This window comes from Phyllobates terribilis, unplaced genomic scaffold (assembly GCF_046119375.1).
Source record: "Phyllobates terribilis strain yellow unplaced genomic scaffold, ASM4611937v1 Scaffold_5__5_contigs__length_657084704, whole genome shotgun sequence".
NCBI classification, from domain to species: domain Eukaryota; kingdom Metazoa; phylum Chordata; class Amphibia; order Anura; family Dendrobatidae; genus Phyllobates; species Phyllobates terribilis.
The window spans coordinates 2,544,693-2,571,288 of record NW_027362765.1 but is presented as its reverse complement, the minus strand read 5'-3'; the positions used below and the strand labels follow the sequence as shown (position 1 = coordinate 2,571,288).

Below are 26,596 nucleotides of genomic sequence, written 5' to 3'. Positions count from 1 at the left end.
TTGTAAAACGCTTGTTAAGCTGCACCCTATGGTCCCCAATGAGAATCTGCAAGTTCTATGCCCATGCTGCAGATTTTTCCGCAGCGTTTTTGATGCGCACAAAAATCCGCAGCATGTCAATTAATTTTTGCGTTTCTGCATGCGGAATTGCCTTCGCAATGCAATAAAAAACGCAAGGCAATTCCGCATGTAGAAAACGCATGATAAACACTTGCGAAATTCCGCATGCGTTTTTCCGGGAGAGGACATGCAGAAATGAAGCAGAAATTTTCTGCTTGATTTCCGCAACGTGGGCACATAGCCTAAGTTAAACTTTCAGTTCTAGGATTCCTATTAGGTGGAGCCATGGAATATAAAGCAAGTAAAGTAATACAGCCTGATATTACAGTAGTATCATGTGAACTCAACTTATATGCCGGTCTAAGATCTTATATGAACTTAGACATTCTATATAGTGGAAGAGTGGCTCCTAATGCTCTATTTAGATATATCTAATTATATGCTCAAAGAAGTAAGCATCTGCAAACTGTCTCTCATCAGGGAAGACAAGATTCATTTCAGGAGCTCATATGATTGGCAGGTTCCTTTCCCATCTGGCTGCATCACCATCAAGTTCCTGATCCATTGAACGCCTTCTGTGACGTGCTGGAACTCTCTGTGGCAATGGTGGAGCAGGTGGCCAGTCAGATATATGGAATGTCCAGGGCATCACAAATAGGTCTCATGTTGCTTGGATCTTTGAAAATATACAGCTGGAATGGGTACCCCCAGGAGTACATCAGGCCATTTTCCCGGATGGCATCAAGTAGTGGTTTCAATACCCTTCTTTTAGCAAGTGTCATTCAGGATAGATATGTGAGCAATTATATGCGTTTTCCATTGAAATCACCAGGATCCAACTCCTCTGCTTTCCTCACAATGGCCTCTTTTACATTGAAAAAATGTATGCGAGAGATAATGTCCCTTGGACTCTCAGGATCTGGGCCATGATTGCCTATTGTACGGTGCGCCTTATAAATCTCCACCTCCTTATCAATAGGATCACCAAGGATATTATGAATAATGATCGCAGTGTTGGCATAATCACTTGTGCATTGATGCTTTCAGGTACACCCTTTATCCAGATATTATTGTGAATTTATTGCTCATCAACCATATTAAACAGATGGTTTATTTACTGGCTGTGAAGATCCAGTGTTAGTTTCTGAGCATTATGATGGCCACCAACTTGGATGACATTATCCTCTAATCTCTGTACCTTGTCAGTAAGCTGTGACAGGATAGAAGTGAGGGGACGTATTTCAGTATTGTATGTGGTCTCCAGCCTCTGAATATATTGCTCTATATCTTCTTTAGTAGGGATAGACGCAATCTGATATACAAATAAGTTATGTTGTTCCCCATATCAGAATAACCTGTGGTTGGGGGGTAAATGTCCCTGTGAAGCAAGCACTGCTCAGTATGTGGGCTTTGGTGAGAGTACAGGGAGATTTGTGGAGCTGTTTTCTTGTGAGGCCTACATTAAGAGAGAAGTTGGTGCAGGACTTACAGGCTGGAGCTGTCTGGCATCATGAGGGTTAAGACTGCTTTTTCCACGCTGAGGTGAGGCAGTAATAGCTCCAGAGCAGGAAGATAAGACCTTCCATAAGAAACGCTGCATACGAGACATGCTGACGGAGGTGGAGGACCTCAGATTAACCTCTGATCTCTTCTTTCTTTTCCATATCGGACGTCATGTTTGAGGCTGTAAATTGCTTATAATTCCCCTAGGAACACGGTCTGAAGAGAATACTCTCAGTGTGTGCGTTCTCTTGGTGCTATGTCCAGGCCATGATGGGGAGCAGGATTGTGTGATGTAACAATCTTGTGTGATGTAACATCCTTACGGAAACGCGATTTGTGACACCGATGGAACAGCGCCAGAACAGGAAGTGCGTATGAGTGTATTTATTTTAACAAGGCCAAACATGAGGAATGAGGAGTTGTCCTAGTAGTGGACAACCCCTTTATGAAGATGCAATTTTTGGTTAAAAATGAAAAAGGCTTCTCCTCAGTGTGACTTCTCTGAAGTTTAAGAGTTGATTTCCGTGTAAAACATTTCCCACATTAAGAACATGAAAATGGCTTCTCGTCTGTGTGAGTTCTCTGGTGACTAAGAAATGATGATTTCTTCACAAAACATTTCCCACATTCTGAACAGGAAAAAGGCTTCTCCCCTGTGTGAATTCTCTGGTGCTTAAGAAAAGCTGATTTCCAGCTAAAACATTTTCCACATTCTGGACAGAAAAAAGGCTTCTGCCCTGTGTGAATTCTCTGGTGCCTAACCAAATCTGATTTCCGGCTAAAACATTTCCCACATTCTGAACAGGAAAAAGGCTTCTCCCCTGTGTGAATTCTCTGGTGCTTAAGAAAAGCTGATTTCCAGCTAAAACATTTTCCACATTCTGAACAGAAAAAAGGCTTCTCCCCTGTGTGAATTCTCTGGTGCTTAACCAAATCTGATTTCCGGCTAAAACATTTCCCACATTCTGAACACGAAAAAGGCTTCTCCCCTGTGTGAATTCTCTGGTGCTTAAGAAAAGCTGATTTCCAGCTAAAACATTTTCCACATTCTGAACAGAAAAAAGGCTTCTCCCCTGTGTGAATTCTCTGGTGCTTAACCAAATCTGATTTCCGGCTAAAACATTTTCCACATTCTGAACAGAAAAAAGGCTTCTCCCCTGTGTGAATTCTCTGGTGCTCAACCAAATCTATTTTCCGGCTAAAACATTTTACACATTCTGAACAGGAAAAAAGCATCTCCCCTGTGTGAATTCTCTGGTGCTTAACCAAATCTGATTTCCGGCTAAAACATTTCCCACATTCTGAACAGGAAAAAGGCTTCTCCCCTGTGTGAATTCTCTGGTGCTTAAGAAAAGCTGATTTCCAGCTAAAACATTTTCCACATTCTGAACAGAAAAAAGGCTTCTCCCCTGTGTGAATTCTCTGGTGCTTAACCAAATCTGATTTCCGGCTAAAACATTTCCCACATTCTGAACAGGAAAAAGGCTTCTCCCCTGTGTGAATTCTCTGGTGCTTAAGAAAAGCTGATTTCCAGCTAAAACATTTTCCACATTCTGAACAGAAAAAAGGCTTCTCCCCTGTGTGAATTCTCTGGTGCTTAACCAAATCTGATTTCCGGCTAAAACATTTTCCACATTCTGAACAGGAAAAAGGCTTCTCCCCTGTGTGAGTTCTCTGGTGCTTAACCAAATCTGATTTCCGGCTAAAACATTTCCCACATTCTGAACAGGAAAAAGGTTTCTCCCCTGTGTGAATTCTCTGGTGCTTAAGAAAAGCTGATTTCCAGCTAAAACATTTTCCACATTCTGAACAGAAAAAAGGCTTCTCCCCTGTGTGATTTCTCTGGTGTATAACAACATCTGATTTCCGGCTAAAACATTTCCCACATTCTGAACAGGAAAAAGGCTTCTCCCCTGTGTGAATTCTCTGGTGCTTAAGAAAAGCTGATTTCCAGCTAAAACATTTTCCACATTCTGAACAGAAAAAAGGCTTCTCCCCTGTGTGAATTCTCTGGTGCTCAACCAAATCTATTTTCCGGCTAAAACATTTTCCACATTCTGAACAGGAAAAAAGCATCTCCCCTGTGTGAGTTCTCTGGTGATTAACCAAATCTGATTTCTGGCTAAAACATTTTCCACATTCTGAACAGGAAAAAGGCTTCTCCCCTGTGTGAGTTCTTTGGTGCTTAACAAAATTTGATTCATCGTTAAAACACTTCCCACATTCTGAAAAGGAAAAAGGCTTCTCCCCTGTGTGAGTTCTCTGATATTTGATTAAACTTGATTTCTCTGTAAAACATTTTCCACTTTCTGAACAAGAAAATGGCTTCTCCCCTGTGTGACTTCGCTGGTGATTAAGAAGATCTGATTTCTGGTTAAAAAATTTCCCACACTTGAAACAAAAAAATCTATACTCTGCTGTGTGAATGCTTTGATGTTTAAGAAAAGACTTTTCGAGGGAAAAACTATTTCCATATTCTGAACATGAAAATGGCTTCTCTGCTTTAGGAGCAGTTTGTTCTTTAATGCTTATTTTGTGACTTTGATCTTCCTTAGTAGTCGGTAATGAATCAGAAGACAGGACCTGTTTCAAATGATCAGATGACAGATCTTTGCTGTGAAGGGATGACGGTATATCTGGAGTAATGGCATTCACTTCAATTGTATCTTGTGTGATCTCAAGATCATCTGATTTAAAAATTGAAGATGTCAGCTGTCCCTCTGATCTCCTGGTACAGTCATCTGCCAAGAATAAAACCAATTATTATTTATGAATAACATATCCTTAAAATTTATATTGTTGAATATTCCTAATTAATCTCTATGTAAAAATGTACTTGGTAAGTATCATTTTTTACCAAGAAAACATATCACAGAAAAAAATCAGCCTTACCAACACCAAATCAGATAACAAATGCATTAGCATTTTAGTGTTGGTTGGGTGTACTGGGGTGTCTGTCCATGTGGGGTGCACTTATATAGTGCTGGGCAGCCCTCCTGATCTAATAGTATGGGCATCATCAATAGGCTGTAAGCCAGACACTGTGCATCAAACCTACCCGTGTGACTGGCGTCCTATGCAAGCTTCATCTGTGTGCATCTTTAATACTAGGCAACCATCCCCTCCATGAATTGGTATGATTGTGAGTGGTTGCTCCATCAGTATTTTGCACCTGCGCTGCCCCCACCTTTATCATGGGGGTCTGCGGCATCCAGCTAGTGCATTTGTTATATGATTTGTGTTGGTAAGGCTGTATCTTTTTCTGTGATTTTTTTTTTATTTTGCCCTATGTTAGCCGTCATTATTCACCAAGACAATAACAGTTCACAGTCTAATAGAAAACCTCATAGGATGAACCAGTGGATCGTAGTGTCCAACTGTTTGTTCATTCTGCCTCCCAAATATGGAATAAAAAGCCACCAAACAATGTTATGTAGGTGAAATAATACCAATAAAAACTTCTACTCATCTCACAAAAAACAAGTCCCCACTCAGGTCCATCATCTGTCAATGGAAAACCAGAGGTTTCCACATCATTAGTGGCTCAAAGGCTTTTGAAAAGCAACATGGCTTCCATAACCCAATCCAGCAATATCCACTCTCCCAAAGTCAAATCTCCCCCTCACTTCTGAGCCTTGCAGTGCGCCCAAACCACATTTAGCATCCATGTATTTGGCATTACCATAGTGAGAAGAACCCACTTAATTGATGGTGTGTGTCTCCTGGAGCACAATCTGGGCACTATGTGTTGGGTAATGAAATTATATATTTGTAATTTTCACTCTCCATCATCCCGCGTGCTAATTTCCGGAAAGTGCCTGTGGAGTCAAAATAGTCACTACTCCTATAGATTATTTCACTGAGGGTTATAATTTCCAAAATGGACTCACTTTATGGGGATTTCTACTGCTCTGGTTTTCTGACATTTTGTCATATTAGGGCTTCTGTAAATGGTGGGTCCCATCTCCTCTGGGATCTGCTCCTGCGACGTCTGTTTCTCTCACCAGGAGCCGCCTTATTCATCCTGCAGGCGGCGCTGGTGATGGAGGAGACGTCAGAACCAGAAGCTCTGTGTGGCGCAGGCTCTGTCCAGCCACTAAGATTAGGGTTGTTGGTACCTGTAGTACCATCCAGTCTGGCAGTATGGGTGTGTGTGCTGTCCAGCTGGAGTAATCTGCTCCCTGCTTCAGCCATTTGGAAAGCACCGTACCCTACTAAAGCTGGAAGCATATTGCTGGAAGCTGCCAGATACAGCCTTGTTCTCCTCTGGCTCAGTCCTCTGTGCTCAGCTCCCGACTTGTGTATTTGTGTCCTGTTGTGACCTCGGCCAGTTTACTGACTACTTTTGTGTGATTTTGTATTTTCTCTGACCTCCATGTTCTGACCCGGCTACCTGACTATTCTTCTTTCCATCTCACACCACAGAACATTAGGTAACACTGTGGCCCAATCGTAGGGGGTCTCTGTCTAAGTCCAAATACATGTAGAGGGGTTAAAGGATGATGAGCAAGGCAAACCCTGGGATCTGGAAAATGGAGTAGATGACGCCAAGCCTGTTTGTGGTGGCCATCTTTTGAGCTGCCAGGTGACAATGAACAGTGCCCCCAATACATTGTGTCTGCAAACTATTCCAGCAAGATCTGCATTCAAATAGCTAAATGTCGCTCCTTCCCTTCTTAACCTGCCATGTACCCAGACAGTAGTGTACAACTGTATATAGGGGATTGTCGGATTCAAGAGTAGTTGGAAGTTTGTAAGGTCCATTTGTTTCCTATTATCCTTTGTGAAGAATTCCAAAGTTATCACCATATAAAGTGACACACGTCTGATTTGAAAAATGGGTCTGATTAGGAACACAAAACTGGCTGCAGGAAGGGGTTAAAGCAGAGGATTACTGAAGTCAAAAACTGTGAGTATAGGCAATAACACATCTACTGAAATGATCAAACTCAACAGTCTCCATCAGTAAGTAGTGAGTAACTAGTGGTGAAACCTCTCTGGGGTAATTGGAGTATGGGGCTCGGTGGCTCTTGGGAATCTAAACTATCGTAAGGGAAAATATTTTCTGTCAGATGAGTTTCAAGAAGAAATATTAGATGTTCAAAGAGAACTTTTTATAATAGTGCAGAGCTGAGGTGTCTTATATTTAGCTTAGAGATATATCATGGCACAGGTGTAATGTTTTTATTGTTTCGTTTATCACAATCTGGTTTGAAGTTAGTCGATTTTAAAAGAAATTGAAAAGTCAGGATAAAGGGAAACTCTGTTGTTATTGTACAGAAATTCACACTTGTTCCTCACTGCACATTTAATGCTGTCGATCATAAAAGTGACGTTCGGCCAGAAAGACTGGACCTGGTCTTGTAGGAACCATATGAGCACATTCAGCAGCACAGAAGGGAGAGAAGGTGGATTCATCCAATAAGATATCAGGGATCTAGGAAGCCAACAGCATCATTACCCTCCACTTTCATCATAATATTTTTCTTCAAGTGATTTTCTGGCTTTGTGGTTTACAGATCTGGGCAGGTAACGGTCAGCGTCTCCTAATCCCAGGGGGTAGGTTGATCTTCCAGGTTGTAAGTTCTATGGAAAAGGGTTTTAAATGCCCAAAATCATTTGAACAGTTTTGGGTGGAGGAGAATGTTGTGATCTAGTGGCAAAATGGTAATCACACGATTGTGATATGGCCAGACTACACCACTGATAAAGCAGCCACAGCCGGTGACTGAGAATAATCTGTGACGTCTCTGCATTTAGTGGTCACTACTCACCTGGGTAGTCATATGTAGGAATCTCCTCTTTACACCGCTCATCACCCCTCACATATGTCTCTGTAGTATTAATATGGGTCAGATCTTCACCCTGAAACAAATATTGTAAAAGTCACAAACAGATGAGAAGTCCCATCTATGATCGGCTCTAATCCTGCCATCTCCAACGTACTCATTACACAAGTATAAAATATATAATACTGGTGGATAAAACAAGACTGAACACAAGACCTTCACAGATTTCTACACATCATAGGGGAGATCTCATGACACCTTCTCTCCATCTACCTGATGATCCTGAGGAACATTGGGATCTTCTTGTTTACAGTCCTGTGGAAGAAGAGGACGGGGACATCTCTCTGGTGTTATCCTCTTACTGGATAGATCTGGAGGAAACACATACAGGGACTGAATTCATTCTTTACATACAGATAATTATAGGCAGTGTGTATTTAGTCCTGTCTATTACCTGGTGATGTGAGGGGCTGGGGAACCTCCATCATGACGTCCTTGTACAGATCTTTGTGTCCTTCTAAATACTCCCACTCCTCCATGGCGAAATAGACAGCGACATCCTGACATCTTATAGGAACCTGACACATACAATGATACAGTCATCCCCCCGATCCTTTCATAGCGCTATTGTATAATGTCCCAGCAGTGTCACCTCTCCAGTCAGCAGCTCAGTCATCTTGTAGGTGAGTTCTAGGATCTTCTGGTCATTGATGTCCTCATGTATCAGGGGGTGAGGTGGAGGTCCTGTGATTGGGCTCAGGGGTCTTCCCCATCCCTCAGACACATGGACCTGACAGCACTCACTAGAGGTCTTCTTCACTACTGTGTAATCCTGGTTATGGAGAGACACATTAATAAATCTCACTACAGACATTTCCAGAGTCCTCACCTCTCCAGTTCTGTCCATCTGTTATTCCCATAGATAATAATGATGTAATGTGACATCATCAGAATCTCTCACCTCTCCAGTAAGACGGAAGAGGATCTCTAGGGTGAGGTGTAATATCCTCTCTGCCATCTTGTCTCTGTCCATATCCATCTTTGATGGGTCCATAAGGAAAATTCTTTTTAATAGATCTTCACTGAGAGGATCTGATATTGTAGGGACCTGAATGAGAAGATGATGAGCCGATGTAATATCATAAAAATCCTGTGTAATAATACAATTACTGGAGATAATACGGGGAAACATATGAGGAGATTTATTATTTTACAGTATTTAGTTTTCTTCTTTACATCTAGTAATAAAACCTTTATATATTTTAGGCCACAGACAACAAGCAGTTTCTTCCTTGGAGTCTGCAGCTGAACACGTTTCTCATAGACTCATCTTCCATAGTGCTAATTCTCGTCTCATTTACCGACACTGCAATCGGCATTAGCAATACTGCAGGAGATATTCATTACACGTGACATGAGAAATAACTACTTCATGAGGAGGACGACATCTTTATCTTCTACTGCGGCTCTTGAAACATATTTAACCAGAGTTCTTTACTGACTACATCTCCACCGGTTGTTTATATGAATGTTTCCCGTCTTCCCCGGACTGTAATCTTCTATCAAGTGGCATCTCATGTCTTAACAGAAAAAAGGCTTCTCCCCTGTGTGAGTTTTCTGGTGCTCAACCAAATCTGTTTTCCGGCTAAAACATTTTCCACATTCTGAGCAAGAAAAAGGCTTCTCCCCTGTGTGAGTTCTCTGATGTCTGATAAAACTTGATTTCTCTGTAAAACATTTTCCACTTTCTGAACAAGAAAATGGCTTCTCCCCTGTGTGAATTCTCTGGTGATTAACAAGATTTGATTTCTGGTTAAAAAATTTCCCACACTTGAAACAAAAAAATCTATTCTTTGCTGTGTGAATGCTTTGATATTTAAGAAAAAACTTTTTCGAGGGAAAAACTATTTCCATATTCTGAACATGAAAATGGCTTCTTTGCTTTAGGAGCAATTTGTTTTTTAATGCTTATTTTGTGACTTTGATTTTCCTTAGTAGTCGGTAATGAATCAGAAGACAGAACCTGTTTCAAAGGATCAGATGACAGATCTTTGCTGTGAAGGGATGATGGTATATCTGGAGTAATGGCATTCACTTCAATTGTATCTTGTGTGATCTCAAGATCATCTGATTTAAAAATTGAAGATGTCAGCTGTCCCTCTGATCTCCTGGTACAGTCATCTGCCAAGAATAAAACCAATTATTATCTTTTTAATAAAAAAATCCTTGAATTTTATATTTTTGAACATTTCTAATTAAACTCTCCGTAAAAATGTACTTTATGTAAAAAGGAGATTTTTGTGTACTCACCGTAAAATCTCTTTCTCTTAGCCTCTAATTGGGGGACACAGGACCTTGGGTGTTATGTGCTGTCCACTATGCATAATCTGAAAAAGATTAACCGTGGCTCCTCCTCTGCAGCATACACCCCTGGACGGCATCAGCCTTCTCCAGTTTGTGCAAAAGCAGTAGGAGGAACGTAACATGGATAACATAACCATGCCTATAAGAAGGCAACTATGTACGAGCTCAAGGGAAAAACAATATGAGAACTCAACATAACAACGGCCCGGAACGGACAACAGGGTGGGAGCTGTGTCCCCCAATTAGAGATTTTACGGTGAGTACACAAAAATCTACTTTACTCTGTCGCCTCATTGGGGGACACAGGACCTTGGGACGTCCCAAAGCAGTCCCTGGGTGGGAAGCAATGGACGAATATTGTGTAGACGGGCGCCGCTTGCAGAACACATCTGCCCAGGCTCGCATCTGCTGAGGACTGGGTATGAACCCTGTAGTGTTTGGTAAACGTGTGTAGGCTAGTCCAGGTGGCTGCCTTACACACTTGTTGTGCCGAATGGCCCAGGAGGCCCCTACCGCACGTGTGCCATAATACCTGCTGGAAGAGGAAAATTTTTGAGGCGGTAGGTCTCTTGTATGGTGGATTTGATCCACCTGGCAAGGGTAGCTTTGGAAGCTGGCAGACCCTTGCTGCCGCCTTCCAGAAGAAGGAAAAGAGAATCAGAATTCCGGAAGGGCGCAGTCCTAGACACATAGATACGCAATGCCCTGACAAGGTCAAGCGTATGCAGAGCCTTCTCCACTCTATGAACCGGGACCGGACAGAAGGATGGCAGTGAAATTTTCTCATTGAGGTGGAAGTTGGATACAACCTTCGGGAGGAAGGATGGGACCGTACGGAGGACTACCTTGTCCTGGTGAAAAGCCAGGGAGGCCGTCTGCAGGAGAGTGCTGTCAGTTCAGACACCCTGCGTAGCGAGGTGATTGCCACCAGGAAAACCACTTTCTGGGATAGAAGGCGGAGTGGGACTTCCCTAAGGGGTTCAAAAGGGTGTTTCCTGCAATGCTGTCAGCACCAGGTTGAGGTCCCACGTTTCTAGTGGTCGTCTGTAGGGGGGAACCAATTGGGAAACCCCCTGAAGAAATGTCCTTACTTGCGGCTTGTTAGCGATGCACCTCTGAGAAAGCACTGAGAGAGTTGACACCTGGCTCTTAAGGGAGGCCAGGGACAGTCTGGCCTCCAGACATGATTGGAGAAACCCAAGTACCCTGGGGAGGGAATAAGGGAATGGGATTTGGCCACGAGAGATTCGCACCAGGTAAAGAAGGCTTTCCAGGTACAGTAATAAATCTTAGCAGAGGTTGGCTTCTGTGCCCTGAACATGGTTCCAATGACTTCCGGCGAGAACCCTGACTGGGTTAGAACCCAGGTCTCAATAGCCAAGCCGTCAAATTGAGGGCCTCTGAGTTCTGGTGGTAGAACGGGCCTTGTGACAGAAGATCGGGGTGGTCGGGGAGACGCCAGGGGACGTCTGCTGTGAGCTGTATGATGTCGGCGTACCATGTACGTCTGGGCCAGTCCAGTGTGATTAGGATGGTTGGAATTCCCTCTTGCTTGATCTTCCTCACCACTCTGGATATCAGGGTAAGAGGTGGAAAAATGTACAGGAACTGGAACTGGGTCCAGTCCTGAACCAGGGCGTCCGCTCCTAGCGCCTGCGGATTGTGTGTTCTGGCCATGAAGTTGGAGACCTTGGCATTGAAGTGGGATGCCATTAGGTCCACGTCTGGAGTCCCCCAGCGATGGCAGATCTGTCAAAAAACTTCGGGATGGAGAGACCACTCTCCTGAGTCCATTCCTTGCCACACCCGGAATGTGGACCGCAGAGAGAGCCGAACCTGTGTCTTCCGCCCAGTGGAGAATGTGTGTCACTTCTCGCATCGCCTTGGCACTGCGGGTCCCCCCTTGGTGATTCACATATGCCACAGCCGTGGCATTGTCCGACTGTATTCTGATGTGAGAGGCTGCCAGTAAGTGATGGAAGGCTCTCAATGCCAGGAGGATGGCACGAATTTACAAGATGTTGATGGGCATGGTCGCTTCCGCTGGGGACCACTTGCCCTGTGCTCTGTGGTGTAGGTGTACCGCACCCCAACCCGTCAGGCTCGCTTCGGTGGTCAGAACCTTCCATTGACCAGTGAGAAAGGATTTCCCCTTTGTTAGTGAGGTTGGGTTGAGCCACCAGTGGAGGGACCTCCTGGTTGACGACGTCAGCTGGAACTCCCTGTCGAGAGAAAGAGGGTTCCTGTCCCATGACTTGAGGATGGCTAGTTGGAGAGGCCTGAGGTGAAGCTGGGCAAATGGGACCGCTTCTATTGCCGCCACCATCCTGCCAAGGACTCTCATGGCAAACCGGAGAGATCAAGGGGGTTTGCTGAGGAGGGTGCGAACTCCTAGACAGAGAGGCAGTGCCTTGTCCTTGGAAAGGAGCACTAGACCCCTTAAGGTACTGAATAGCATTCCCAGGAAGGTCAGAGACTGACTCGGGGTTGGTGATGACTTTTGTAGGTTGACTAACCAGCCCAGGCAACTCAGAGTGTCGATTGTGATTGAGACACTGAGCTCGCAGTCCTTGAAGGTGGGAGCCTTGATATGGAGATCGTCCAGGTATGGAACGACTACTATGCCTCTGGAGTGCAGGACGTCCATGGTGGCTGCCTTGACTTTGGTAAACACTCTGGGAGCCGTGGCGAGTCCGAAAGGGAGAGCCACGAACTGGTAGTGGTCCTGGTCGATTGCGAGCCTGAGAAATCTCTGATGGGCGGGCGCAATTGGTATATGCAGGTATGCGTCTTGTATGTCTATGGAGGCGAGAAATTCTCCCTTTTCCATAGACGCAATGATGGACCGAAGGGACTTCATGCGGAAGTGACGTACCCGTACATATTTGTTGAGCTGCTTTAGGTCCAGTATGGGCCGTATGCCGCCTCCTTTATTGGGGACTACGAATAAATTGGAGTAGAACCCTCGGAAGCGCTCGGCCGCGGGGACCGGTACTATGACTCCAGCTTGAAGAAGCGAGAAGACCGCTTGGCGGAAGGCACGAGCCTTGTGTGGCGGTTTTGGGGGAACAGAAATAAAGAGTCTGTTTGATGGGTTGGAAGTGAACTCTATCTTGTATCCCGAAGACACTAGTTCCCTGACCCACCTGTCTTCTGTAATAGGCAGCCATACTTGATGAGAGAGCAAAAGTCAGCCACCTACAGGTGAGGTGTCTTCTGGAGTCCGTGAGTCATGATGAGGAGAAGGTCTGAGGTTTTCCTCCTTTGGACCTTGACTGGCCTGCTTTTGACTGCCAGGTCTTGTCCGACTTTTGCATCGGCCGCGAGTTGTACCTGCGTGGGAGGCGGTTGTTATTTTGTGCTGGCCGTGAGGCGGACCAGCCCGAAGAGTTCCGAAAGGATCGGAATCGAGTTTGGTTATGCTTATTGTAAGTGCGTTTGGGTTTCAGTTGGGGGAGGAGAGGTACTCTTACTCCCGGTGGCGTTGGATATCATCGTATCCAACTGTTCACCAAAAAGTCGACCACTGCGGTACAGGAGGTGCGTAAGGGACTTCTTTGAGGCTGCGTCTGCTTTCCATTCCCGCAGCCAGAGGATACGCCGAATCGTGATGGCGTTTGATGCTATCCCCGCTGCACCCCTTGCATAATCCAGAGCTGCATGAAGCATGTAATCTGCTACAACTGCTATTTGAACCGCTTGGTCCGACAGCTCAGGAACAGATACTGGGAGGCCAGCTTGTAAATTTTGGGCCCAAGCCAGGATGTCCTTGGCAACCCAAACTGAAGCGAACGCGGGAGCCAGGGAGGCCCCTGCGGCCTCGAAAATTTAACGAGCCATGCGTTCTACCTGCCGGTCTGCTGCGTCCCTGAGGATTGAGCTATCTGGCAGTGAAAGGAGTGACTGTGCTGCTAGCCTAGAGACTGGGGGATCCACTTTGGGTGGATCTGTCCATTCCTTGGTGGTCTCCTGTGGGAAGGGGTACCGCGCTTCCAGATATTTGCGATTGGTAAACTTCTTCTCAGGCTGTGAGAACTGCTTTTTAAGGATCGACAAACTCTGGGTGGTCAAAAAAGACCTTAGGCGGCTTCAGAACTCCTTCAAATAAAATCTTGTTGTGGTGCCTCTGGGGGCGGATCAGAAATGTCCAGCACCTGATGGATGGACGAGATTAATACCTCAACTAGCGCTGTATTGCTAGGGGGAACTGGGATCAGGGACCCTTCAGTTTCCTTGTCTGAGTCGGAATCACAGATGCCTTCCGAATCCTGTGTATCGCTAAGGTGTCTCCTGCTGGGTGAACCAGGGTGGAGGCCTTCTCTGGTCGGGGATCGCTGCGGAGAACTGTATTGTATGTCCCTGGTAGGGGACGGTCTAGATGATCTGGAACTATGGTATGTCTCCCTAGAAGGGGATGACCGTGTGCTATGGGATGACGCAGATGAACGTGACCTGTGGGTCCGCTTGTGTCCTGACCTAGACGTGGATGTGCCCGGGTCGACATGTCCCTGAGTCGAGCTTTCCCTTTGCTGGGTAGCGTTCATAGCCGAGGCATGACTTTGCAGAGCCTGAAGCAATGTGGAAGTTAGGTTATCTATAGACTGTGTCATAGATTGCGACATCTGAGTGACCCATTCCAGCATGGCATTAGACACCGAAGCATTGGCAGGGGCTTCTTGGGGCTCTGGCACAGTAGCCTGGATGCAGTCCTGGCAGTGCGGATACATGCTGCCGCTGGGGAGAGTATTGCTGCAGGCTGTACAGAGTGCATAATAGCAGTCCTGCCTGGTTCTCTTGGACCTTGAGCCCGGCATAGTGCACTGGGGTGGCTATGCAGAGGGCCCTACAGGGGAGGCTATGCAGAGGAGCCTATAAGGAATAATGGACTCACAGCCGAGGAAGAACTCCAGCTGTGATCTTATCCCACCAGTGTGCCCCTAGGTCCAGCGCCGAAGATCCGCAGTCCTGTGCCCCCCAGAGACTGGCTATGTCCCTTATTCTGCAGCAGATAATGGTCGCCGGAGTAAAGTTAAGAAAGAAGGGGGGCGGAGAGCTGAAAGGGCGGCAGAACTGTGTAAAATAGCGCCCTTTCAGTCTCGATCCGCCCGCTCTATGACACTGTAAAGTGTAATATTTGTCATCGGGGGGGCGGGCCGGGGAGAGGAGGTGGTGGCTTCGGCTAGGCCGAAGCCGCAGCCTAAATTAGGTGCCTGATGCCCAAAGGGACTCCAGGCCGGCGTGGAAGTCCGGGAGGGGGCCGGATCTGAACCGGACCTCCCCAGATTTAAAGGCAGGGTAGCGGTGGGGTAGAAGCGAAAGGGGGTGGGGCCCTGTGAACCTGTGAAGAGTCCCCCTGAGGCACCATAGAACTTGTGCTGCCGCAGAAACAGGGCGCAGGAAGGCCTGTGCCTCTGTTGTATCATGCCTGCCTGCGCTCCCCCGGCCCCGACAGGAACCCGCAGCAGGGCTGGGGTCCTTGGTACCTGTACAGGCCCTACCTGAGGCGTTTCAACCTAATACCCCCAGGGGCTGTCACTATCAGGGGGGTATATCCTCGCCTCGACCTCAACCCAGAAACCGAAAGGAACTGGGGAAGGAGGGGGGTCTCGTCTTCGAACCAGCACACGAGGGGCTGGGGAAGGAGCGATATGGGGAATAGCCATTTCGACTTCAACCGTGCACCCTGTAACAAGGGGCCGAGGAAGGAGCCATGCCGGGAGTCTCGCACTAGACCCACTTTTCTTCATCTGTAATCCCATCAGTGAAAACAGAGTAAAGGTTTTAGGTGTGCCTCCTATGCGACGCTAAGCAAAAACTGGAGAAGGCTGATGCCGTTCAGGGGTGTATACTGCAGAGGAGGAGCCACGGTTAATCTTTTCCAGATTATGCATAGTGTCGCCTCCTAGTGGACAGCAGCATAACACCCAAGGTCCTGTGTGTCCCCCAATGAGGCAACAGAGTAAGTATCATTATTTACCAAGAAAACATATCACAGAAAAAAATCAGCCTTACCAACACCAAATCAGATAACAAATGCACTAGCATTTTCGTGTTGGTTGGGTGTACTGAGGTGTCTGTGCATGTGGGGTGCACTTATATAGTGCTGGACAGCCGCCCTGATCTAATAGTATGGGCATCATCACTATCCTAAGCCAGACACTGTGCATCACACTTACCTGTGTGACTGGCGTCCTATGCAAGCTTCATCTGTGTGCATCTTTAATACTAGGCAACCATCCTCTCCATGAATTGGTCGGTTTGTGAGTGGTTGCTCCATCAGTATTTTGCACCTGCGCTGCCCCCACCTTTATCATGGGGGTCTGCGGCATCCTGCTAGTGCATTTGTTATATGATTTGGTGTTGGTAAGGCTGTATCTTTTTCTGTGATTTTTTTTTTTATTTTGCCCTATGTTAGCCGTCATTATTCACCAAGACAATAACAGTTCACAGTCTAATAGAAAACCTCATAGGATGAACCAGTGGATAGTAGTGTTCAACTGTTTGTTAATTCTGCCTCCCAAATATGGAATAAAAAGCCACCAAACAATGTTATGTAGGTGAAATAATACCAATAAAAACTTCTACTCATCTCACAAAAAACAAGTCCCCACTCAGGTCCATCATCTGTCAATGGAAAACCAGAGGTTTCCTCATTATTAGTGGCTCAAAGGCTTTTGAAAAGCAACATGGCTTCCATAACCCAATCCAGCAATATCCGCTTTCCCAAAGTCTAATCTCCCCCCCTCTTCTGAGCCTTGCAGTGCGCCCAAACCACATTCAGCATCCATGTATTTGGCATTACTATAGTGAGAAGAACCCACTTAATTGATGGTGTGTGTCTCCTGGAGCACAATCTGGGCACCATGTGTTGGGTAATGAAATTATATATTTGTAATTTTCACTCTCCAACATCCACTGCGTGCTAATTTCCAGAAAGTGACTGTGGAGTCAAAATAGTCACTACTCCTATAGATTATTTCACTGAGGGTTATAATTTCCAAAATGGAGTCACTTTATGGGGATTTCTACTGCTCTGGTTTTCTGCAATTTGGTCACATTAGGGCTTCTGCAAATGGTGGGTCTCATCTCCTCTGGGATCTGCTCCTGCGACGTCTGTTTCTCTCGCCAGGAGCCGCCTTATTCATCCTGCAGGTGGCGCTGGTGATGGAGGAGACGTCAGAACCAGAAGTTCTGGGCGGCGCAGGCTCTTCGCAGCCACTAAGATTAGGGAGCCTGGGACCAGTAGTACCATCCAGTCTGGCAGTATGGTGTGTGTGTGCTGTCCAGCTGGAGTAATCTGCTCCCTGCTTCAGCCAACTGGAAAACACCGCACCCTACTAAAGCTGGAAGCATATTGCCGGAAGCTGCCAGATACAGCCTTGTTCTCCTCTGGTTCAGTCCTCTGTGCTCAGCTCCCGGCTTGTGTATTTGATTCCTGTTGTGACCTCGGCCCGTTTACTGACTACTCTTGTGTCTTCTGATTTTGTATTTTCTCTATCCTCTTGGTTCTGACCCGGCTACCTGATTATTCTTCTTCCCATCTCACACCACAGAACAGCAGGTAACACCGTGGCCCAAGCCTAGGGGGTCTCTGTGTAACTCCAGATCCATGTAGAGGGGTTAAAGGATGATGAGCAAGGCAAACCCTGGGATCTGGAAAATGGAGTATATAGCGCCAAGCCTGTTTCTGGTAGCCATCTTTTGAGCTGCCAGGTGACCATGAACAGCGCCCCCAATACATTGTGTCTGCGAACTATTCCAGCAAAATCTGCATTCAAATAGCTAAATGTCGCTCCTTCCCTTCTTAACCTGCCATGTGCCCAGATAGTAGTGTACAACCGTATATAGGGGATTGTCGGATTCAAGAGAAGTTGGAATATTATTTGTAAGGTCCATTTGTTTCCTATTATCCTTTGTGAAGAATTCCAAAGTTATCACCACATAAAGTGACACACGTCAGATTTGAAGAATGGGCCCAGATAGGAACACAAAACTGGCTGCAGGAAGGGGTTAAATCAGAGTATTTTGGGCACTAACTACTATAGTCAAAAACTGTGAGTAACAATAACACATCTACTGAAATGATCAAACTCAACAGTCTCCATCAGTAAGTAGTGAGTAACTAGTGGTGAAACCTCTCTGGGGTAATTAGAGTATGGGGCTCGGTGGCTCTTGGCAATCTAAACTATCGTAAGGGACAATATTTTCTGTCAGATGAGTTTCAAGAAGAAATATTAGACTTCAAAGAGAACTTTTATAATAGTGCAGAGATGAGGCGTCTTAAATTTAGCTTAAAGATTAGTGATGAGCGAGTATGTTCTGTTAACCCTTTCGGCGAGCATGCTCGGGTGCTCGCCGAGTATCTTCAGTGGTGCTCGGGCGTTATGTTTTCATCACTCAGTGCTCATGATTTGCGACAGTTTGACAGCTTTAATACATGTGAGGAATGCCTAAGAAACAGTCATTCTTCACATGTATTCAAGCTGTCAAACAGTCACAAATCATGAGCACTGAGTGACGAAAACATAACGCCCGAGCACAGCTGAAGATACTCGGGAAAACACCCGAGCATGCTCGTAAAGCTCGAGTAACGAGCATTCTCGCTCATCACTATTAAAGATATATCATGGCACAGGAGTAATTTTTTTTTGTTTAGTTTATCACAATCTGGTTTGAAGTTAGTCAGTTTTAACAGAAATTGAAAAGTCAGGATAAAGGGAAACTCTGTTGTTATTGTACAGAAATTCACACTTGGCCGTCACTGCACATTTAATGTTGTCGATCATAAAAGTGAAGTTTGGCCAGAAAGACTGGACCTGGTCTTGTAGGGACCATATGAGGACATTCAGCAGCACAGAAGGGAGAGAAGGTAGATTCATCCAATAAGATATCAGGGTTCTAGGAAGCCAACACCATCATTACCCTCCGCTTTCTCTTACAGGACCATCATAATATTTTTCTTCAAGTGATTTTCTGGCTTTGTGGTTTACAGATCTGGGCAGGTAACGTCTCCTAATCACAGGGAGTAGGTAGATCCTCCAGGTTGTAAGTTCTATGGAAAAGGGTTTCAATGCCCAAAATCATTTGAACAGTTTTGGGTGGGGGAGAATGTTGTGGTCTAGAGGCAAAATGGTGATCACACGATTGTGATACGGCCGGACTACACAACCGATAAAGCAGCCACAGCTGGTGACTGAGAAGAATCTGTGACTTCTCTGCATTTAGTGGTCAGTACTCACCTGGGTAGTGATATGTAGGAATCTCCTCTTTACACCACTCATCACCCCTTACATATGTCTCTGTAGTATTAATATGGGTCAGATCTTCACCCTGAAACAAATATTGTAAAAGTCACAGACAGATGGAGAAGTCACATCTATGATCGGCTCTAATCCTGCCATCTCCACCGCATATAATACTGGTGGATAAAACAAGACTGAACACAAGACCTTCACAGCCGTCTACACATCATAGAGGAGATCTCATGACATCTTCTCTGCATCTACCTGATGATCCTGAGGAACATTGGGATCTTCTTGTTTACAGTCCTGTGGAAGAAGAGGATGGGGACATCGCTCTGGTGTTGTCCTCTTACTGGATAGATCTGGAGGAAACACATACAGGGACTGAATTCATTCTTTACATACAGATAATTATAGGCCGTGTGTATTTAGTCCTGTCTATTACCTGGTGATGTGAGGGGCTGGGGAACCTCCATCATGACGTCCTTGTACAGATCTTTGTGTCCTTCTAAATACTCCCACTCCTCCATGGAGAAATAGACAGCGACAACCTGACACCTTATGGGAACCTGACACATACAATGATACCGTCATCCCCCGATCCCTTCATAGTGCTATTGTATAATGTCCCAGCATTCCCAGCAGTGTCACCTCTCCAGTCAGCAGCTCAATCATTTTGTAGGTGAGATCTAGGATCTTCTGGTCATTGATGTCCTCATGTATCAGGGGGTGAGATGATGGCCCTGAGTTTGGGCTGAGGGGTCTTTCCCATCCCTCAGACACATGGACCTGACAGCGCTCACTAGAGGTCTTCTTCACTACTGTGTAATCCTGGTTATGGAGAGAGACATTAATAAATCTCAGTACAGACATTTTCAGAGTCCTCACCTCTCCAGTTCTGCCCATCTGTTATTCCCATAGATAAGAATGATGTAATGTGACGTCATCAGAATCTCTCACCTCTCCAGTAAGCCGGAAGAGGATCTCTAGGGTGAGGTGTAATATCCTCTCCGCCATCTTGTCTCTATCCATATCCATCTTTCATGGGTTCATAAGGAAAATTCTCTTAAATAGAAGATCTTCACTGAGAGGATCCGATATTGTAAGGACCTGAATGAGAAGAAGATGAGCAGATGTAACGTCATAAAAATCCTGTGTGATAATACAATTACTGGAGATAATAAGGGGAAACATATGAGGAGATTTATTATTTTACAGTATTTAGTTTTCTGCTTTACATCTACTAATAAAAACGATATATTTTAGGCCACAGACAACAAGCAGTTTCTTCCTTGGAGTCTGTAGCTGAACACGTTTCTCAAAGACTCATCTTCCATAACGCTAATTCTCGTCTCATTTACCGACACTGCAATCGGCATTAGCAATACTGCAGGAGATATTCATTACACGTAACATGAGAAATAACTACTTCATGATGAGGACGACATTCATCTTCTACTACGGCTCTAGAAACATATTTAGCCAGATTTCTTCACTGACTACATCTCCACCAGCCGTCTATATGAATGTTTCCCGTCTTCCCCGGACTGTAATCTTCTATCACGTTAGATCTCATGTCTAACTCACACACAGAAGTTTGAGGCTTTGATACACGGCAAGGTTTTTAATATTATACAGAGTAGGACTATTCCGAATAGGTTCACCTTGCCATGGTAGCTTTCATGCTATTTTTGATAAAAAACAGTGTTGCTAAGAACCCTATTTTATTTAAATGCACTTTTGCTTTTTATTTATTTACAGCAGGGTTTATGATCATTTTTCTTCTTATAGTTTTTTTTCTGATTTATGGCCATAGTAAACATGCATTTATGTGCTGCATGGATACCAACTTATACCAAGCTCAAATTCTGTGTTTTTTCACGGGCACCATAGTGGCCCTGTGGGCTGCTGATATGGATGATACACCCCTAACTATCCAACTATCATATGGTAAAAATCTCGTAGGTCCTGGATTTATTAGTATCTGCATGAAGAATGGGGCTAAGTGAGTATTTATTAAAGGGAATCCACTCCACCGACTACCCCACGGCCAGCAAGCATCAGAATCTTCACTGAATAAAAGCCATTTCACAGCAAACAGACCTCTAATATGAGGCATTCAGGTACAGTACAGACCAAAAGTTTGGACACACCTTCTCATTTATAGATTTTTCTGTATTTTCATGACTATGAAAATTGTACATTCACACTGAAGGCATCAAAACTATGAATTAACACATGTGGAATTATATACTTAGCAAAAAAGTGTGAAACAACTGAAAATATGTCTTATATTCTAGGTTCTTAAAAGTAGCCACCTTTTGCTTTGATGACTTCTTTGCACACTCTTGGCATTCTCTTGATGACCTTCAAGAGGTAGTCATCGGAAATGGTCTGCCAACAATCTTGAAGGAGTTCCCAGAGATGCTTAGCACTTGTTGGCCCTTTTGCCTTCACTCTGCGGTCCAGCTTACCCCAAACCATCTCGATTGGGTTCAGGTCTGGTGACTGTGGAGGCCAGGTCATCTGGCGTAGCACCCCATCACTCTCCTTCTTGGTCAAATAGCCCTTACACAGCCTAGAGGTGTGTTTGGGGTCATTGTCCTGTTGAAAAATAAATGATGGTCCTACTAAAAACAAACCGGATGGAACAGCATGCCGCTGCAAGATGCTGTGGTAGCCATGCTGGTTCAGTATTCCTTCAATTTTGAATAAATCCCCAACAGTGTCACCAGCGTCGGGTTCACCTTTTCTGCGTCACACAAAGACACGGTGGTTGGAACCAAAGATCTCAAATTTGGACTCATCAGACCAAAGCACAGATTTCCACTGGTCTAATGTCCATTCCTTGTGTTCTTTAGCCCAAACAAGTCTCTTCTGCTTGTTGCCTGTCCTTAGCAGTGGTTTCCTAGCAGCTATTTTACCATGAAGGCCTGCTGCACAAAGTCTCCTCTTAACAGTTGTTGAAGAGATGTGTCTGCTGCTAGAACTCTGTGTGGCATTGACCTGGTCTCCAATCTGAGCTGCTGTTAACCTGCGATTTCTGAGGCTGGTGACTCGGATAAACTTATCCTCAGAAGCAGAGGTGACTCTTGGTCTTCCTTTCCTGGGGCAGTCCTCATGTGAGCCAGTTTCTTTGTAGCACTTGATGGTTTTTGCAACTGCACTTGGGGACACTTTCAAAGTTTTCCAAATCTTTCGCACTGACTGACCTTCATTTCTTAAAGTAATGATGGCCACTCGTTTTTCTTTACTTAGAATTTGTATTATGGCAAGAAAAAAGCAGCTAACAGTCTATTCAGTAGGAATATCAGCTGTGTATCCACCAGACTTCTGCACAACACAATTGATGGTCCCAACTCCATTTATTAGGCAAGAAATCCCACTTATTAAACCTGACAGGGCACACCTGTGAAGTGAAAACCATTTCCGGTGACTACCTCTTTAAGCTCATCAAGAGAATGCCAAGAGTGTGCAAACCAGTCATCAAAGCAAAAGGTGGCTACTTTGAAGAACCTAGAATATAAGACATATTTCAGTTGTTTCACACTTTTTTTGTTAAGTATATAATTCTACATGTGTTAATTCATAGTTTTGATGCCTTCAATGTGAATGTACAATTTTCATAGTTATGAAAATACAGAAAAATCTTTAAATGAGAAGGTGTGTCCAAACTTTTGGTCTGTACTGTATGTATAGATTCACATTTCTATTACTTGTATGCCAATATTAGAGGTCAGATAAGTCCCAGGGGGTGATAGATTCCCTTTAATCAGCCATGGGGTAATCATAAAACCAGATATGTATCAAAGTATTGTAAGGTGGCTAATGGTTGCGTAGTCGATGGGAGGTATGTGTCACAGAGATGGCTGGTCTCTGTGATGTAACTCGGAGTGTTTCTCTAGGGCACATAAGCACTAAGAGGATCGTTTGGTGCACCTGGGAGATGGGTTACGGGTAGCTAGGAGAGAATGGGCAGGTCCAGCTACCCACATACCTCACCTCTGGGTGTGGTTAACAGCCTATAAAATGGAGGCTGTTGTTTGGCACATGGTTTGTGTGTTTGGACAGAGAAGGCCTCCTGTGTATGTTTGTCTTCAGACCAAGCCAGGACACTAGACGCTACCCCAGCTTGTGTACCATACAAGCCTGACTGAGCAGAGACCTGCTAAGGACATTTACTTTGTTTGCCTGATCTAAAGGCTATTTGCTTTTCTGTTTGGCTTCTGGGTTTATGAAGCAATAAACCCACATGAACTTTTAAAGGAACATGCCTCCTGTTTTCCTCCCATCGCCACCCAAGTGAGTAAAACCTCTAAAATTGGTGTTAGAGGTGCGAGCAGTGTTCCCAGCAGAGACGCGTGACTGCTACAGGATGGACTGCATGCCCTGGGTGAAGTCTGTCGCAAGCCAGCAAGCATCCCCAACAGGCTGTTAAAGCAGATCCAGCAGCACTAGCAGGAACAATGGCAGCAGATGCAGCTTCTGGCAACCGCCATCCAGGGCATGATGAGTGCTCCAACACCAGGTCCGACTGATGACTCCCATGTCCGGAAGGCGGTATAACGGGCTTTGCAGAAAATGACCCCGGGGGAAGACGTTGAGGCCTTCCTGACGGTGTTTGAAAGGGTCGCCGAGAGGGAGGAATTTCCGCAAGACCAGTGGACAAAGGTACTGGCGCCATACTTGACGGGAGAGCCCCAGAACTACGCCTAGTAGGCTTACTATGATTTTGCTTTGCAGGACACCCTATTTAGCTTTGCATAGTACACCCAAAAGGTGTACTATGATTTAGCTTTGCAGGATGCCAAAGAGTATGGCAAGCTAAAAACTGAGATTCTCGCGCGCTTGGGGGTGACAATGACTATCAGGGAACAGCTGGTTCGTATCACCGGAACAAACCACCTCGCTCCCAAATGTTTGACCTGTTGCACCTGGTCCAGAAGTGACTGCAGCTGGAGTCCTCAATGCCTGCGCAGATGGTAGAGTGGATGGTGATGGACCGGTTTGTGCACTCCCTGCCGAGGCCCATACAGCCTTGGGTTGCCCAGGGTGACAAGGTCCAAAGGGACAAGGGAGGTGGTGCCCAAGGTCCTTAAGAGTGATGTTTGCTGGAGGTGCCACGGCCCAGGCCATATAGCCACCTGTTGTCCCCTGACCCTTGAGCCGATGGACTGCAGTATAGGACACAGTTGTTCATATTAAGTTTATCCAGCCAGCAGTGTGAACTGTCCACCCAGCGAGGGGCCACAAGCATGTCCCGTGAAGGTGAACGGATGGGAGGTAACAGCACTACTAGACTCGGGGAGGGAAAAAAGTCGGCGTTCGGTGCATTCATAGTGATGCTAAGGACAACCCATGGCCAGAGTGGACATTGAAACGGCCCACGGTACTGAGTCTCACGAGGTCGGCATCATTCTGGACTTGTTGCACCCTATTATTATAGGCTGGGACTTTTGTATGCTTTGGGATCTGTGGGGGAAGGGTTCTGGGTTCCCTGGCTCAGATAAGAAAACAGTTAATCCTAATGAGGTATCACCACACCCAGAGTCAGACAGGTTTCCCTTTTGTGTCCTTGTGGGGGATGAGGAGGTGGTGCCCCCTGTGTCTGCCATTCCGGAGTTAGGGGTGACCAGCGAGAATTTTGGGTCTGCCAAACATAGGGACCTAGCTCTGAAGGAAGCCTTTAATAATGTCACTGTTATAAATGGGGTTGCACAGGAGCTGAGGGTAACACAAGGTTTCCCCATTTTATGATGAGTGGGGAGTTGTTGTACCAGGTCAAGAAAGTGAGGGAGGAGCGTGCAGAGCAGTTAATAGTGCCGGGCCCGTTTAGACGGAAGGTGTTGGACATGGTCCATTCACATGTCTTGGGGGGACATCTGGGAGTGGAAAAAATACAGGAACAGATCATGCAAAGGTTCTATTGGCCTGGATGTCACCGGGAAATATTTAAGTATTGCAGGTCTTGCCCTACGTGCCAGTTAACCGCCCCCACCTCTCACTTTCAAAGTCCCCTCGTGCCATTGCCCATTATTGAAGTGCAGTTTGAAAGAATTGCTATGGACTTGGTCGGTCCCCTGGTTGAATCTGCTCGTGGGCATCAATATATATATTGGTTATCCTGGTCTATGCCACACGCTATCCTGAAGCGATTCCACTGAGGAACTCCTCCGCAAAGAGTCTAGCCCGTGAGTTGGTCCATGTCTTTTCACGAACAGGCTTACCAAAAGGGAGATACTCACGGAGTTATGCAAAGCCCTTCAAATCTCCCAACTGAGGACTTCAGTATACCATCCTCAGACAGATGGCCTAGTCGAAAGGTTTAACAAGAATCTGAAGAGTATGCTGAGGAAGGCCATAGAAGGGGATGGAAGAGACTGGGACTGTCTCCTACCTTATCGGTTGTTCTCTAACCGAGAGGTTTCACAGGCCTCTACGGGGTTCCCGCCATTCAAACTCCTGTATGGCCTACATTCGCGGGGTTACCTGGATGTCACAAAGGAAACCTGGGAAGCCGAGGTCACGCCCCACAAGAGAGTCATCGAGCACGTTGCTCTGATGCAGGAGAGGATTGCGAAGGTGATGCCCATTGTAAAAGAACATCTCCTCCAGGCACAAGAAGCTCATGCCAGAGTCTACAACCAGTTAGCCAGAGTGAGGCAATTCAATCCAGGAGACCGAGTCCTCGTGCTAATTCCTACGATGGAAAGCAAGTTCTTGGCCAAGTGGCAAGGGCCGTATGAAGTGGTGGAAAAAGTGGGTGAAGTGAACTACAAGGTTCATCAACCGGGACGATGTAAGGCGTACCAGATATACCACGTCAACCTCATCAAGCCGTGGCAAGACAGAGAGGCTGTGGAAGCTCCATGCTTGCTGGGCAAGCCAGAAGGTGACGTTGGAAGAGTCGCAATAGCGGAAACGCTAACGAAGGCCCAGAAACAACAGTGTCGGGAGTTGATACAGAAGAACAGGGATCTGTTCTCGGAATTGCCGGGACGCACAAGTGTCATAGAACACGAGTTTCTGACGGAGCCTCATGTGCGGGTAAACTTGAAGCCCTATCAGATACCTGAGGCCCGACGAGAGTTGATCTCCAAAGAGGTAGCTTGTATGCTGAAGCTCGGTGTCATTGAAGAATCCAAGAGCGATTGGTCAAGCCCGATCGTCTTGGTCCCAAATCCCAATGGTGAGTGGAGATTCTGAAACGACTATCGGAAGTTGAATGAGGTCTCCAAATTTGACGCATATCCCATGCCACGCGTTGATCAGCTGATCGAGAGGCTTGGGCCAGCAAGGCACATAACCACCTTGGATATGACGAAGAGATATTGGCAGATGGAAAGGGAAAAGAAAAAACCAGCTCACCTCCATGAACCAGCTGGGTGTCTCCAGGATCCGTGATCAGCGCTGCTGCTTGCGCTCAGTAGACAGGTAATAGAAATGACGATGATCCAGCTCCACAGACTCCAATGGTAAAAACAAATGTCTTTTATTTAGAATTTTTTTAAAAAAATATCCAGATGGCGATAATGTAACTCCAGCTGGTAGAAGAACAATATTAGAAGGGAAACACAGGGGCACCAAGGAGCGGTGCACTACCAGACCAATATTGGCAGATCCCTATGGCATAGGTAG

General features: G+C 45.7%; 2 protein-coding genes across 2 annotated transcripts in view; both read right to left on the bottom strand.

The window, feature by feature from the left end:
- Positions 1 to 290: 290 nt before the first annotated feature.
- On the bottom strand, positions 291 to 8,920 carry LOC141271698 (uncharacterized). Its single transcript, XM_073681774.1, has 5 exons — positions 8,005 to 8,920; positions 7,807 to 7,930; positions 7,626 to 7,723; positions 7,338 to 7,428; positions 291 to 4,304 (listed from the first exon to the last, which is right to left on the bottom strand). The coding sequence occupies exons 1-5, from the start codon at positions 8,257 to 8,259 to the stop codon at positions 2,107 to 2,109; spliced, it is 2,766 nt and encodes a 921-aa protein (XP_073537875.1). The 5' UTR covers positions 8,260 to 8,920; the 3' UTR covers positions 291 to 2,106.
- Positions 8,921 to 9,101: 181 nt separating this feature from the next.
- Positions 9,102 to 26,596, bottom strand: part of LOC141271700 (uncharacterized) — a 32,465-nt gene continuing 14,970 nt past the window's right edge. Inside the window, exons 2-7 of the mRNA XM_073681776.1 lie at positions 19,919 to 20,068; positions 19,610 to 19,789; positions 19,404 to 19,527; positions 19,223 to 19,320; positions 18,956 to 19,046; positions 9,102 to 9,533 (exon numbers count right to left, since the gene is read on the bottom strand). Coding sequence (XP_073537877.1) covers positions 9,229 to 9,533; positions 18,956 to 19,046; positions 19,223 to 19,320; positions 19,404 to 19,527; positions 19,610 to 19,789; positions 19,919 to 19,996 — 876 coding nt within the window. The 5' untranslated portion in view covers positions 19,997 to 20,068 and the 3' untranslated portion in view covers positions 9,102 to 9,228. The remainder of the gene's footprint in view (positions 9,534 to 18,955; positions 19,047 to 19,222; positions 19,321 to 19,403; positions 19,528 to 19,609; positions 19,790 to 19,918; positions 20,069 to 26,596) is intronic.